This window comes from Boleophthalmus pectinirostris, unplaced genomic scaffold, assembly GCF_026225935.1.
Source record: "Boleophthalmus pectinirostris isolate CB_2022bp ecotype Guang Dong unplaced genomic scaffold, ASM2622593v1 HiC_scaffold_12, whole genome shotgun sequence".
Lineage (NCBI taxonomy): Eukaryota > Metazoa > Chordata > Actinopteri > Gobiiformes > Gobiidae > Boleophthalmus > Boleophthalmus pectinirostris.
This window is the reverse complement of record NW_026571018.1, coordinates 32,871,566-32,886,849: the sequence shown is the minus strand read 5'-3', so window position 1 is coordinate 32,886,849 and position 15,284 is coordinate 32,871,566. Positions and strand designations below refer to the sequence as shown.

Sequence of the window (15,284 nt, the reverse complement as noted above, 5' to 3'; positions counted from 1 at the left end):
GTCATACGTGTAGTGTGTTTGGTCGTACATGTTGTGTGTGTGAGTGTGGCCCAGAGGGGGTACAATCAACTCTGCTCCTCTCACCGTGAAAAATGAAACAGGAAAAATGCATCCAGCCTTTCCATACTTGATCACTGCATCCATAAGTTAAGACCTGGGCAAGGGAGGGTGAAATGTACAGAAAATTACAGTTTTGGAATGATTTTTTTATGAGATCTTATTTGACTTATGCTTAATTTTGACTACATGGGATCATAGTTCAAATAACTGATATACTAAAGCTACCAGTGATAGAAATTTCGGGTCAATATTTGGACTTTTTAAGTGTAGTTTAAATCTACAGCACACGTCGATATTTTGATTTGTCCATCTGCTGCCTTAAAATACACAAAAAGCTTCATTGAACACTTCAATATATAACTGCACAAAGTGAGATTACACAGCTTTCTGAACAGTTTGTGCATGAGGTGAGTTTGTGGTAAATTTAAATGGCATAATTTGAAGAAAATAATCAAAAATTGGCCCGGAGTATTGGCCAAAAAATATCAGCAGATGTTATTTATCATCAGTTTCTCTGGATTATTATTTATCTATTTGATTTTATTTTTTTTCATTTTGGTTGTTTATTGTGCTGAAAAAGTGTGGATCTTTACTCTGAGCTGCTTGCATCTCCACAAACCTGACCCGTCTGCTTTTTTTCTGTGGAAATATTGTGTCTTTGGCTGTGAAGTTTCACATTAGCTCTGTTAAGATTTTTTCCGAAGTATGTTTTTTTTTTTTTTTTGTCCACATAAGTCACAGTATATATGCCCAGTTTTACATACGTTACATACGTTACATACGTTTTAAACAGACCATGTATGAAACATGGAACAAAAATTATTTCCCTAAATTTCAAAGACCTGAAAATCATGTAAATAAATGGATGTATTTCATCATATCTTGTGTTATTCGATCTTTGAACTGTTGATGAAGGTACATGATTTAAAAAAAAAAAAAAAAAAAAGTATTTAAAATGATAAAAATTTGCTTGGAAGGACTGACATATTTTATAGAAATAGTTTCCTTTCATTTTGAAGTAATATTAAAGTATTCAGAAGAAAAAAGCTGACAAATTATGCAAAATCATGCACCTTCTACTTGCTTGCACAATTTTCTCTCCGTTACTTTTCCCTCCGTTACCATGACCTTTCTTAATAAAAAATTTCATTACTCAAAAAGTAAGAGGTTTTTGTTTGTTAAGAATATATAAGTGAGAACCGGTAGTTATCGCTGTTTGTATTTATTGCCCAAAAAGTGCTGCATATTTCATTCCCTCCGTTACTGACATGAGTTTTAACATTTTTTGTCAACAACTTGAAAGAATATCACAGGTTTAACTTTACCCTGTTGGAGTGTAACTCTTTCCTACATTCTGATACTTTACTTATTTCAATAGTCCCTCTAGTTTCTGAATAAGAGCTATTTGAATGTCAAAAATCTGCCCCTGTTTCCCTCCGTTACCACTTGACCGGACCATTTACAGAAAGAGTTGAACGAGAAACGAGAAAATGTCACTTAAAAATTCCGACGTACCTTTTATTTACCATTCTTTTTGTTTCATATGATCTTGTATAGTTAACATCCCCGTGTAGATGTGGTTGCGAAGAGCTCAGTCACTTGTGAGCTGGAGCAGAAGCATGGGGCGGTGACTCAGAGGAGATGACAGAGAGCTGACACGCATTTGACCCGAAGCTTGACCACTTTAGCCTGACATCATGTGAGCGTCGGGTCTGGTATCTGTCACCGGGGGCAACCGTCTGTGAGCTGTAACATACACAGGTGCATGACGAGGTGAACCGCTGGAACTAAAGGGAGTGCATGCATAAGGACGTAGTTTAAACCTGCACAAAATCAAACAGCATTTTTATTTTTATTTTTTATTCAAATTGTGCTTTCAACTTTCTTGTCTTCATGCAAACGTTATCACTCTGTCTTGAATGTCCCACAGCATGGCATTAAACTTACCAGTTTCCATGGAGACAAACCCACGGTGTCTTAGGGCCAAGTCACAGGTCAGATCTGTGGAGAGGCAAGCTCAATCACTGTGGTAATGCATACGTTTTTGAGCAGTAAAGCATTTGTAATTGAATAAATGCAACATAGATGAGTTTAATGTCGTATTGTGAAACTTTTCGAGCAAAGCAATAATATCTGCATGGAAACAATTTTGTGGTGGACCCCTAGCAGAGAAGTTAAGACGGTGCGCCTTTCCGATTTGCTTTTTTGATACAGTGGTCCCTTGTTTATTGTGGGAGTGACGTTCTAAAAATAATCCGCAATAGGTGAGTTTCATTGTTGACAAAAGTGCGCGTTGCATGCTGGGAATTATTTTGGTCGGCGGCAAGAAACACTAATTCAACATGACGGACGGAGCGAGGAAGCACGTAAAGGGTATTTATCCCGGTTATTTATCCACTCTAACGGCAGAGGACCGAAGACCATTTGACCAGAAATTGGTCATAAGCATCGATGGACGCCAAATCACCCTTTTCAACCCCGACAGAGCCTGGACCAAAACAAATTTCTGGTCAGAATCGCCAACTACCTGGACAAATATTCACTTCGGCGATATCCACAATGACTTGGTGGAAACTCCTGGGCCATTCACAGCAGAAAAGATGAAATCCTCCAAGAGTCTCGATGTGTTGTTGAACTTGTTGGAGTCCACGGTTTGTTAGGATCTTCTACGTTTGCTCTGCGAATGTTTGAAAGCCGTTTAATTCACCGTTAGCGGTTCTTTTCACTCGGAATAGGAAAAAGACATTTTCCTTCTTCTATGCTTCTGTTTGTGCATCCGATAATGCAGCAGGAATTTACCATTATCGGGGATAAATACACGAGGTTACGCACTGTGTTTGACCGCTATCGTGTTTCTTGCCTCCGACCAAAATATTTCCCAGCATGCAACGTGGGCTTTTAATAACAATGACGTCAGCTGAAACTCGCCTATAGGTGAAATCCGCCAAGTAGTCAGCTTTATTATTGTATCTGTTTTAAGTCTGTAAAACCCCTCACCACACACTTTATACACTTTTCTCAGACACAACAGTTACAACCCTTTTTGCATCCTTCTTAAAACTTACAGCTTCGTTCGCCCTTATTTTCCTCCTTCTCTGTGTAACGAACCGAAGATTAATTTATTCTGTAATGCCGTTCTACAGTCGTGTAACTTCTGCCTTCCTTCAGCGTGTCCAGAAGTCCAACTTTTTGTGCAATGTGCCTTTGTCAGTGCAGAACGTTTCGTCAGCATTGTGGGTTTTGTCGGGGAGAAAACTTGCAAACATACAACACTTCAGAATCACACTGCAAGAGATTGAAAATGTATGTAAACTTGCCGAGCTGAACGTGTTCTGTACTGTACAGGAGACACGACACGAAGGAGATTGATTGACAGTCCCTTAGCCAATCAGGACGCAGGTGGAGGAACGCAATGCACGTTCATACACTGGAAAAAATAATAATAATAAAAAAAGGGCAAAAAAATCTGCGAAAGGTGAACCACGTTATAGTGAGGGACTACTGTACTCTTGAAAATGCACCATAATTCTCACTAACCTCTTCTGTCTATTCCTGTTCCATATAGAGGCTTTGCACCGTCACGTGACCCTATAGCAACGGTACCTACGCCACCATGACGCCGGGCACACAATGCCATTAACTTCAGTAGCATCAGAGAAACATGGGCAGGGTTTGTTGTGTATTTGGTTGTTCTAGATGCTCTGAAAGGGATAAAACGAATCGTTTCTTCACTATTCCTCTGGAAATTAGTCATCAGGAGCTCAAACAAGGGAATTATCAAAAAAAAGACGTGGATTATAGCTAACAAAAATAAACCGCGAAGAGATTTCCTATGGTACCATCAAGACACCCGAAGTTTCATCAAGGTATTTGCTGTTTAAATTGTTTCATAGCTTATTTAATGAGAGAAGCACATTTACTGAACTAAAATTTCATTAATTTATCCAGGAAAACCCGCACTAGTTTATGATTCACTGAACCCACACTGGGCTCCTATGATCAACATGGTGCACGAGTCAAAGAGTCTGTGAGCCGAACCTCGAAAGAATCAGTCATGAAAAGATCCTCGCGAACTTTAGAAAGATCCGCTCGCAAAAAGTGATTAATTCTAGAAGACATAGTTGTGGATAAGCAAGACAATAAAGAAAACATTGGCCCTACGACGAGTGACATGTTTTATGTGCGTTGGAAGATACAGTTTCTACTGCCACTCACACTGCAAATGTTTTCTTTTTACATTTTAGTTAAGTAAATGTGCTTCTCTCATTAAATAAGCTATGAAACAATTTAAATAGCAAATACCTTGATGAAAGTGACGTGAGTGTGTCTTGATGGTGCCATAGGAAATCTCTTTGCGGTTTATGTTCTCTAGCCATAATTCCCGTTTTTTTTTTTTTTTTTCTCGATAATTCCCTTGTTTGAGCTCCTGATGAGTAATTTCCAGAGGAACAGTGAAGAAACGATTCGGTTTATCCTGTTCAGAGCGTCTAGAACAACCAAATACACAACAAAACCTGCCCATGTTTCTCCGATGCTACTGAAGTCAATGACATAGTGTGCCCAGTGTCATGACGGCGTAGGTACCGCTGCTATAGGGGTCACGTGACGGTGCAAAGCCTCTATTGATACTTTGCTGTAACATCATGCTGGGGGTGTCTTATCTGTATCTCTAGGCAGAATGTTCAATAGTTACCATGGTGACTTTCTGTTCTGTTTCTCTATCAAGTCAGATTGTGTTCAAATACAACTCGGATTAAGATCTAGAGTAACAGAGCTTCTAACAGAGCAAAGTGTTGATGACATCAGCTTCAAATAATACTCATTTTCACACAAGCCAACTTAAATTTCAGTTTTGATTGCGATGTATTGTGCGAGGCTAATGTAGAGACTAAAAAAAAATAAATAAAAGGTTGCACTCATGTTGGCACAAACTCATTGAGATTCCATGGTGCGTTGGGTGCACACAGATGATCCAGATGTGACCTTTACAGTGCAATTTTAATTCACTGGGCAAAGCAGTATAAGCAATAACCAGACACTATAGAATTAACTGTTCATGCATGTACAGGCAAGCTTTGTGTATTGTGTATTATTGGTAAAGTAAACCACACATTTTCATCAGACAATTCTATAGTCTTGTGTATATTAGTATAGTATAATTTGCGAAAAACAGGGAAGTGCCATGTGAGGTTTGTAGTTTAATCCTAGTATGTTTCCAAAATCCAAATCGGTTTTACTGCTGTCAAAATGTAATTCCATCCCTTCTTGATAAAATCCACTAAGCATTATTGTCATTAGTAATACCTCTAGAAAACAAAAACAAAAAGGATACAAAAAGTAACACAAAGAAAACCACTTTTTGGCAATTTTTTCCAAATGGATATACATAAAATTACCCAAAAATTATACTGACTGTATTTGACTGAATAAATTATTAATTTATGGGTCTCAGGACAAAGTCACAGGTCAGGTCTGTGAAGAGGCTCACTCACTCACTGTGGGAATAAGGCTGAGTTGTTGTACAGTTGTAGGGAGTATTTTATTACATAAGGGTGAGTTGTACAGTTGTAGGGAGTATTATCTGTTACATAAGTGTGCGTTATTGTGAAGAGGTGAACTCACTCACTGTAATTTTAATCACAAAATTACCAAAAAACGATACTGACTATAGCTGACTTCAAATAATTAAATGATGACAACCAAAATATTTTTAAAAAGTCAAAATTTGAAACAGATTATGGTAACAATTCTGCAAATTTTGAATCTTATTTATTATATTTTTCACTCAACCTTATAATTATGCTTGGTTTTAAACTGACTCTTGGGCCCAGTGTCATTTATTTAACAATACTTTACATTTAGACAATATTTATTTATTTATTTATTTTTTAGCTTTAAATGTGCACTGTGTCACTTTTCGGGTGAGGGATCTGCTACCTGCTTGTCTCTATGGAAATGTCATTGCTTTGCAGTGTTGGGAAGTTTACTTTTAAAATGTATTCCCCTACAGATTACAGATTACTTACCCCAAAATGCAGTTTGTAACGTAATCTATTAATTTACTTAAGGTGAGTAACGTAATCTGAATACTTTGGATTACTTTATTTGTTGTAGAGAAGCAAAGACGAGGATATCGTAACATAAGATGTTTTGTCTGCTAAAAAACAATGAAAAGCCCAGACTTTACCTGAACCGTATTAAAAATATTATCGATAGAGGAGGAGGAGACACGTCCACGCAGCATGGTTAAATCCTGTTAAATCCTGTTTTAGTCCTGTTTTAGACCTGTTTTAGACCTGGTTTAGTCCTGGTTTAGACCTGGTTTAGACCTGGTTTAGATCTAGTTTAGATCTAGTTTAGACTTGGTTTTAGTCCTGGTTTAGTCCTGTTTTAGACCTGGTTTAGATCTAATTTATATCTAGTTTAGACCTGTTTTAGACCTGGTTTATACCTGGTTTAGTCCTGGTTTAGACCTGTTTTAGACCTGGTTTAGATCTAGTTTATATCTAGTTTAGACCTGGTTTTAGTCCTGGTTTAGTCCTGGTCTAGACCTGGTTTAGATCTAGTTTATATCTAGTTTAGACCTGGTTTTAGTCCTGGTTTAGTCCTGGTCTAGACCTGGTTTAGATCTAGTTTAGACTTGGTTTAGTTTCCGGCAATGAGTGGAACTACGAAAAAAAAAAAAAAAAAAAAAAAAAACGGGATATAGCCCAAAATGTGAAAACAGGAAAACAGGACAACCCCACCCTGTAATCCATTTATTTCAACCAAGTAACTGTAATCCAATTACCACTCACTGAAACAGTAACTGTAACAGTTACTCATAATTTGTACTCTGATTACGTAACTCTGGTACATGTAACCTGTTACTCCCCAACACTGTTGCTTTGTCTAGAATGTTCCACAGTATAGATTAAACCTGTCTATCACGATGGACACGTTTTTAACAATAGAAACACTTGTAATGAATAAATACTAGCTTAATATGTTTAATGCCACATTATTGAACATTCCAGGGAAAACAAAAGCAACATCTCCATGGAGACAAGCAGGAAGCGGACCCTCCACCAGAAAAGCGACGCAGTTTACACGAGTCAATTACGTGTAATATAGGACCTTTAACACTCGCATCAACTGAAATTACATATCAATACACAGTAAAAAATATGCATTTGCCTCGTATTTCCAGAAACAAAACTCATATTCCACTGGACGTTGCTGCTCTACCTCTGCCATTACTCACCCCTTTCAGTTGAGACACACTGGAATTGCTTTGTAAAGATATTTATGAGCTCCGTGCAGCCTGAGAATGGGCCTCTGTGTGATCTTTGGGACAGCGCCAGCCGTTTTCAAACAGCAGAATAAAAAGGGCGAGGAGACGTATAAAGCGGAGGAGAGAGAAGCTCGCAGGGCACACCGTTGTATTCTGGTAAATGGACCGGGTCTGGACATAAATACTCGCCGAAATGCGTGGGTGGTGACACTGGGACACTGGCAGAGCTCGGGACTTGACCCTACAAAAGTCTGGTGTAGTCTTCTTTGAGATAAGTGAAGAGAAAAAAAGTAAGAAGGATTTTTCTCAGGTTGTACGAAAAATATACCTGTTGTGTATCCATTTTGGAAAGGTATTGATCAGCTAGAGGTTATTTAGAGGTTCTTGCTTTGTGGGCGACCTCGGCGAAGGAGCTGTACCTGATTTTTACTGTCTTAAAAAAAAAAACGTGAAAAACAGAACTGCTTCACTTCAAAGGTGCATTTTGTAACTTTTCTGGTGGAAGGTCGGTGAAATGCTTTTTTCCATGGAGACATTATTTCTCTCTGTCTTTTTTTTTTCCGTTCTTTCTGTCTTCTTGGAGACCAAACCAAACCAAACCAGGTTACAGGTCAGATCTGTGGAGAGGAAACCCCGCTTACAGTCAGAATTAATGTTTTTCTAGGTATTTTTGAGCTTTAAAACTACCTCTAATTGAATAAATGTAAGGTAAAGCTGTTTAATGTCATACTGCGGAACATTCCAGGCAGAGCAATAACATCTCTCACAAGAAAAGTTACACAATGCAGCTTTAAACGGTTTGCAGTGGTCCGAAGTTATTCCTCACTCACCTTATGCATTCTGAGCGTCTTAAGATTTCGCCATGATGAGTTTCTAAGCGCTTTTCAGAGACTGCAGCAGAGTTTTGCCAGAGTTTTGTTAAACTAGTATGCTAACCGTGCACTTCCTGATTCTCAAACAATACACCGTTGCATAATTAGTTGCAGGCGGTACACCGATGCATAGACGGTATGTTTGCAATCTCTAAGAAATGTACAAAAAAGTGCTCATAAATGTCTTGCTTGACGTTAAATTCAACACAAAAAAAGGAGTAAAAATTTGAAGATTGCACTGCAGGTTTCTTTTTTTAAGGTATTTTCTTAGTAAAATAATAATAATTTTTAAAAGTTCTCTCTTTCCTTGTATCTTCAATGGGACAATTTTGATATTATTTTTGATATTTCAAATTTCAATTCAGCTTCAAACTATGGAATCAGACCATAATAAATGACTGTTTGTTTTTTGTGTTCTTCTTTGCAGTCAAACCCACGGTGATCCACACAGACATGTTCGTGAACAGCATCGGGCCGGTCAATGCCATCAACATGGTGAGTACCATGGAAAGCAAGAACATTCTACCACACTGATGGTCATAAACAGGTCTGGACACGCACCAAACCAATATGATGGGTTATAATATTAGTGAGTTCTGTTCTCATTAACTGTGACATGTGAAATGAACCAAGACTGAACCAGGACTAAAACAGAACTATACCAGAGCTAATCCAGTACTGAACCATCACATTAAACCAGGATTATATTTGTTATGTTTAAAATAGCAATGCAGTGATACGATGCTGGTATTAAATATCGGATATTGATATTTTTCATGGATTGGATATCGGTTATTGGTCCAGTCGACATCCCCTTTTTTGGGATCCCTAGTTTAAAACCTCATTACTTAACCTTTTGTCCAAAAATGTTCATTATGGATGCATTTACTACACTAAACACTAAAAAACAAAAACAAAAAAAACATGCATCATTACTGTTATTGGGTTTACTTGGCTTGGATTAATACTTTGAATATGGGCAACAGCAGCTCAGGTGGTAAGAGTGTTTTCTGTCATTGTGTCCTCGGGCAAGACACTTAACCTACCTCAACCCTAGTGTCTGTGTACACTGGTTGTATGAGTGTTTGTGTGAATGGGTGAGTGGTTCCTTGTTATAAAGCAGACATGTCAAACTCAGGCCTGGGGGCCAAATTTGACTCGCAATATAATTATATTTGGCCCGCAAGATTATATCAAATATGCATTAGAGCTGGCCGCCAACTACAGAGAGACTATAGAGACATTATTTATTTACATTTTTGTCATCATTTTATATTAAGCTTGTTCTGGATTCAACGTTTAAGCAAAACTATTATTAAACATTTATTTTAACAAGAAAAGGTTCAACAGTGCATATCTCAAGAGAAGAGAAAACATGCGGATGTTGTTGAAATTTTTCAAATATTTAGGTTGGCCCATGACTTAGGCTGCGTTCAGACTGCAGCCTGAAGTGACCCAAATCCGATTTTTTGGCCCCTATGTGACCTGTATCTGATCTTTTAATGACAGTCTGAACGACACAGATCCGATTTTTTCAAATGTGACTCAGGACACTTGGATATGTGGTCCTGAAACCGATACATATCTGATCTTTTGACATGCGACTTCAGTCTGAACGGCCAAAGGGCATTCATTCGACCTACACGTTATCAACAAGCCACAAACGTCACTATTCTGCGCTGAAGTAGGCGAAAATTGTTAATGAACTCCGTGTCACTGAAGCGAAGCACATCACCACTCACCACTCTTGGCTACTTCTCCGCATCCACACTTTCCTTTCAACGGACGTCGCTGCCGCTGCCCCACAAAACACCACGACCAAAAACCTCGTCCTTCTCCTTCTCAATCTCCTTTTTAAAACAAGTAAGTTGTTCATGTTCTGGCTCCGGTACAAGAGAAACTTTAAAATCGTCAGGTGCTCAATGCTCGCGTCTGTGTTTGGACAACTTCCGTAAACACAGAGCACGCTCACTGCAGTTGACGTCATCGTGTCTCCAGTGCACATGCGGGACACTTTCGGGCCGTTTAATGTTCACACTGGAGTCACATACAAGTCGCATTTAATTGGAAATGTAAACGACCTCGCAAAAACATCGTATTTCACACAAAAAAATCGGAATTGAGCGTTAAACCCTGCTGTCTGAACGTAGCCTTTGTCCCCGTTTTTACTTTTGAGTTTGACACCCCTGTTGTAAAGTGTTTGAGTGCCTTGAAGGTGGAAAAGTATTATAATAATGTGACAATTTACCAATATTATATCCCATTGTATGAAACATTTCCATGCAAATCACGAGTAACATACCACCACCAAAAGGTTACGCACTGTGGATTTAATGGATACACATTTTTTGCTTTGGAACAACATAAAACAATGGAATGGAAATGAGTGACATAATATTTACTTGATTTCTAAACCAGTTCTTATCCGAGCCTGGCTGAGTAGTTAGTTGCGCACTGATCACATCGCGTTACACACTTTATTCCCTCGTCTGTGGACTTGGCACAGGCTCAGATGTTTGAGTCGTGCAGATGCTGGCGGTCGTGGAGGTTTGGTTTGTTGGTGTAATGGCTGCTCTGGCCCCCTGCCCCTGTGGTGTAGCAGCACAATAGCAGAGTCAATCACCTCTTAACAGCCCCATGCCCCCTGCCCCGGCCCGCTTAAAGAGCTTATGACAGGTTTGGACGTTTCTCTCATTCTGATATAAAGTGGTGGGATAAGAGCTGCTGTAAATATAAATGATAGTTTTACACAAGTCGAGAAACAATTTGTGAAGACGCTTGGAAACTTTTGCGGAATTCCCTAGCGTGATGTCATGATTTACAACCAAGATGTAAAATTGTAAATTGCCAAACCGGGAAAAGAATGCAAACTCTTAACATATAATGACCTTAGGTTCCGTATTTTCCGGGCTATTAGGCGCTATAAGACGCACTGTCATTAAATGGTTTATTTTTGAACTTTTTTCACAAATAAACCGCACCGGACTTTAAACGAAACACAGTTGGATGGGTCAGTGGGACTTTGTTTGGCGCGTTCACGGTGACTCTGGGCTTTGTTCAGTTGTGGCGTGTAGGGAGGGTGCTGTCTGGGACTGTTGGATTGTCGGCGTGTTCGCAGTGACTCAGTTGTGTCTAGAAGTGGCACATTGCGCTCGCTTTTTCGATTCGTTCCTCCGTTCCGTTCGTCGTCGGCGTGGAGTGATGAGCGTGTCTGTGGGTGTGTTTCGCTGTGCGGTCGCTGTCTGCTCCGTGTGTGTTTGCGTGCGCTGTGGGTGGTGCGGCTTTGTAGTTTACTAAAGTCGTACTGGGACACCCGAGTGGATTCGTGTATAGGGCGCTCTGGATTGTGGGTTGCGCGGTTGTTTTTCAATGGGGTTAGAGGCTTAAGAGCGCGTCTAATAGCCCGAAAATATGGTATGTTTTATTAAAATAAGTAGTCATAGGAACTTTAAACCAAGTCCAACCAAGTCATCTGTAAACATGAGTGTATATAGCAGCTAACGTGGACTGGCTAATTTTGCAAGGGTGTAGGTTTGCATAGGGACGGTGGGGACATGTCGCAACCAGTATTTGGGGAGGACAAAATAGTCCCTACCAATATTTGCAATTTTATTTTAATAAACAAAAACATACATTTATTCCAATATTTCTCCAAACTCACTAGTATTAATTGAATACGTTTTAGTTCACACTTTGTTTATTAGACGTTCTGAGACGTATTCAGTGATATGACGACAGGGTTACCGCTATTTCATCGGCTGTAACAGAGTGATGTCATTAGTGGAGCCAGGAGCCTAAACTGGGGAAGCGGCAGGACCGAAGATGTCGGCTTGAGCAGGCGTGAGTGAAGACGCTGCACCAAACTTTGATAAACTTTTCAAAAGGAACTTACTTGGCTTCATCTTCAGTTAAATTTGTCTTATAATGAGACGCCGCAGAAAAAAGAGCGACTATCACCACAAGTGCACCTCCCAAACGGAACCCTACTCGTGCACTGTTAGCAGCCGGACTCTATTGACAGTATTCCATGGAAAAATGTACAGACATGACCTCACACATGTCTCATCAACAACAAGCAAAGAGAAAGCTGCTGCAAACTTCTACATCGCTGTTATCCACTTAAAGGTTGTATGGAGGATTTTTTTGTTTGTTTCAAATTGTCAATGAAAGTTTAAAATACCATTACAGAGACGCAGCAGCCTTGTAATTATGATGACCAAAAAAAAGAAAGAAAGAAAATCTATCAACTGTGGACGTGTTGAGGTCAGATAAACATCAGCCAATAGAAAACGAGGCTGCCTCATTTTCTATTGGCTGTCAGGTCGTCAATCAAACTCCCTACGTTTCTAAGGTAACTATGCAGCAGTTCTTAGAGGCTTTTTCTAATTGTGGCTCTCTCGCAGTTCACATAAAGTTTGTTGCGATGTCGGACGAGAATCCACGACCAGTTCGCCGCAAAAGAAAGTCAGTTTTTGAGGTCGCTGAAAGAAGAAGAGAAGGGGAAAAGGAGCTAAGACAAACTGAGGTGATTCTTGGAGATTCCTTTCAGTGACTGCGCGACTGAAGCAGACGAAGGCTCTAAAAACTGAGGTGTCGGTCTCTAAATTATTTCTAGAGGGAGCTGTGGAGGAGGAAGGTGGTGTCACGCTGGATTTCTCTTTCCTTAAAAAAATCCTCTATACAACCTTTAAGAATCATCTTAGAATCATCTTAGAACCTATCAGTTGGTTTCATGGAGTTTTTAGGGTTGTCAAAAGCATCGAAAATCAGACAATAATCGATAATACAACTAGTATCAAAATCAGATACTCATTTGATCTTGAGCTGTATCAGAACAAATATAAGAGCACATAGATCATGGAACCTACCTGGACGACTGAGGAATTACAAAGATATAAGAACACACAGTCATGAAAAAAGGAAAGTTCTCTAATTTAATATTGAAAATCACATTATATTATTTAAAGAAAGTGTTATATCATATCGTTTAATGGGATGATACAGAATCAGTATCGCAGGTTGCTGTATCGATATGTCGCCAAGAGTATTTTTTGGTGTAGTTTACTAAATACTTTTGTTACAGCGCTACAGTTTTGTTGCTTGTTCAGAGGAAGGAAACTCGATCGTGTGACACATTTTACATTTTAAAATTGTCTTTTTTTTTTTTGATGATTACATTTATGAAGTGGGTTGCCAAATCGTCAGAGCTTTTTACATACAACTGTTTCATATTTTGTCCTAAAAATTGCAAATTTCATTCATGAGTATATTTTTTTGCCCCCTCAATTTTTATGCCTTTTTTTTTTTTTTTTTTTTTTTTTAAACATTTGTTTACCAGTTTTAGTGATTTCCAGTTTAGAAACATTAAACTGGTTTTTACTTTCAGTTCTTTCCTCCATTTAAATGTTCTGTAAAGCCACAATCAATGGCATTTATACGATGTAAATATATTCAGCATGTGTGGGTGAGATTATTTTCACCCGCCAACGTTTTAATTAATTACATTATCGTTAATAAATGCAGTATATTTATATAAAAAAAGAATACTACTTATTTAGTTATGCTATCTTTTATGCATGGGGTCACAGAAAGGGGACAGTGCAATGATGTATCTTGCTAAAGGACTTGTACAGTTGTAGGGAGTATTATCTATTACATAACAGTGAGTTGTTGTACAGTTGTAGGGAGTATTATGTTACATAAAGATGAGTTACAGTACAATTGTAGGGAGTATTATCTGTTACATAAGGTGAGTTGTTGTACAGTTGTAGGGAGTATTATATTACATAATGGTGAGTTGTTGTACAGTTGTAGGGAGTATTATGTTACATAAAGATGAGTTACAGTACAATTGTAGGGAGTATTATCTGTTACATAAGGGTGAGTTGTTGTACAGTTGTAGGGAGTATTATGTTACATAAAGATGAGTTACAGTACAATTGTAGGGAGTATTATCTGTTACATAAGGGTGAGTTGTTGTACAGTTGTAGGGAGTATTATCTATTACACAGAGTGAGTTGTTGTACAGTTGTAGGGAGTATTATCTGTTACATAAGGATGAGTTGTTGTACAGTTGTAGGGAGTATTATCTGTTACATAAGGGTGAGTTGTTGTACAGTTTTAGGGAGTATTATACTACATATGGGTGGGTTGTTGTACAGTTGTAGGGAGTATTATATGTTACATAATGGTGAGTTGTTGTAAAGTTATAGGGAGTATTATCTGTTACATAAGAGTGAGTTGTTGTACAGTTGTAGGGAGTATTATCGGAAGATCTCTAGTAACTGCACTGGTCATTGAGAGTTGTGAAAATGCTTCTAAAAGTGTAATCACTGCAAATGTTTAAAATTGACTAGTTCTGATTTTTTTTTTTTTTACATTTTTAAAACAGTAAAAATTATACAGGACCTTCCATTTTGTTTCAGTCACGTCTAATTGTCGTGATCACTTATACTTTAGTCCATATAACGTGAATTGTGTGTTTAATTGATACACAAGAGGTGGTTTGTTGCTGATATATTGCAAGAACTGTGTTGCTGTAGCTGTTACCTGTATTTTACCGTAGTTATTCCCTCACGCCATTTACTCAAATCAATTCTCATAAGTGTACCGTATCACATTACCACCACTATTTCTTTATAATTACTGCAGTCTGAAGGTTGGAAGTAGCTGTCAGAATATTGTGAATTCACTTGGGGTTGGCACATAGCGCTGTTTTGTGTCATTGTTTTGTGTTTGGAGTCCCGCTGGGAGCCCACTCGTATTGTAATTCCTCAGAACAGAGCGCTATACCGAAGCACTGTTCCGTGTGAGTTAGCCTTAGCTCACACACCCACTGCTAAAAACCACCCGCACAGAAAAGCTGGGAGAGAGGCCCGCGTGGAGGAGGGAGTAGAATATATGTGCAGGGTATTGGTTATTTAAGGCTGTGTTCAGACTGCAGGGCTTAATGCTCAATGTCCACCTTTTCACTTAAAGGTTGTATGTAGGATTTTTTTTAAAGTTTCAAATTTGTCAGGGAAAGTTTCAAATACCATTACAGAGACGCAGCAGCCTTGTAATTATGATGACCAAAAAAA

At 38.6% G+C, this 15,284-nt stretch overlaps 1 protein-coding gene across 2 annotated transcripts in view; it reads left to right on the top strand.

Moving 5' to 3' along the window:
- gabrg2 (gamma-aminobutyric acid type A receptor subunit gamma2) overlaps positions 1 to 15,284 on the top strand; it is a 238,442-nt gene that overhangs the window by 67,054 nt on the left and 156,104 nt on the right. For both annotated transcript variants that reach the window (XM_020938712.2, XM_055148747.1), the window contains exon 3: positions 8,633 to 8,700. In XM_020938712.2, the coding sequence (XP_020794371.1) occupies positions 8,633 to 8,700 (68 nt within the window). The remainder of the gene's footprint in view (positions 1 to 8,632; positions 8,701 to 15,284) is intronic.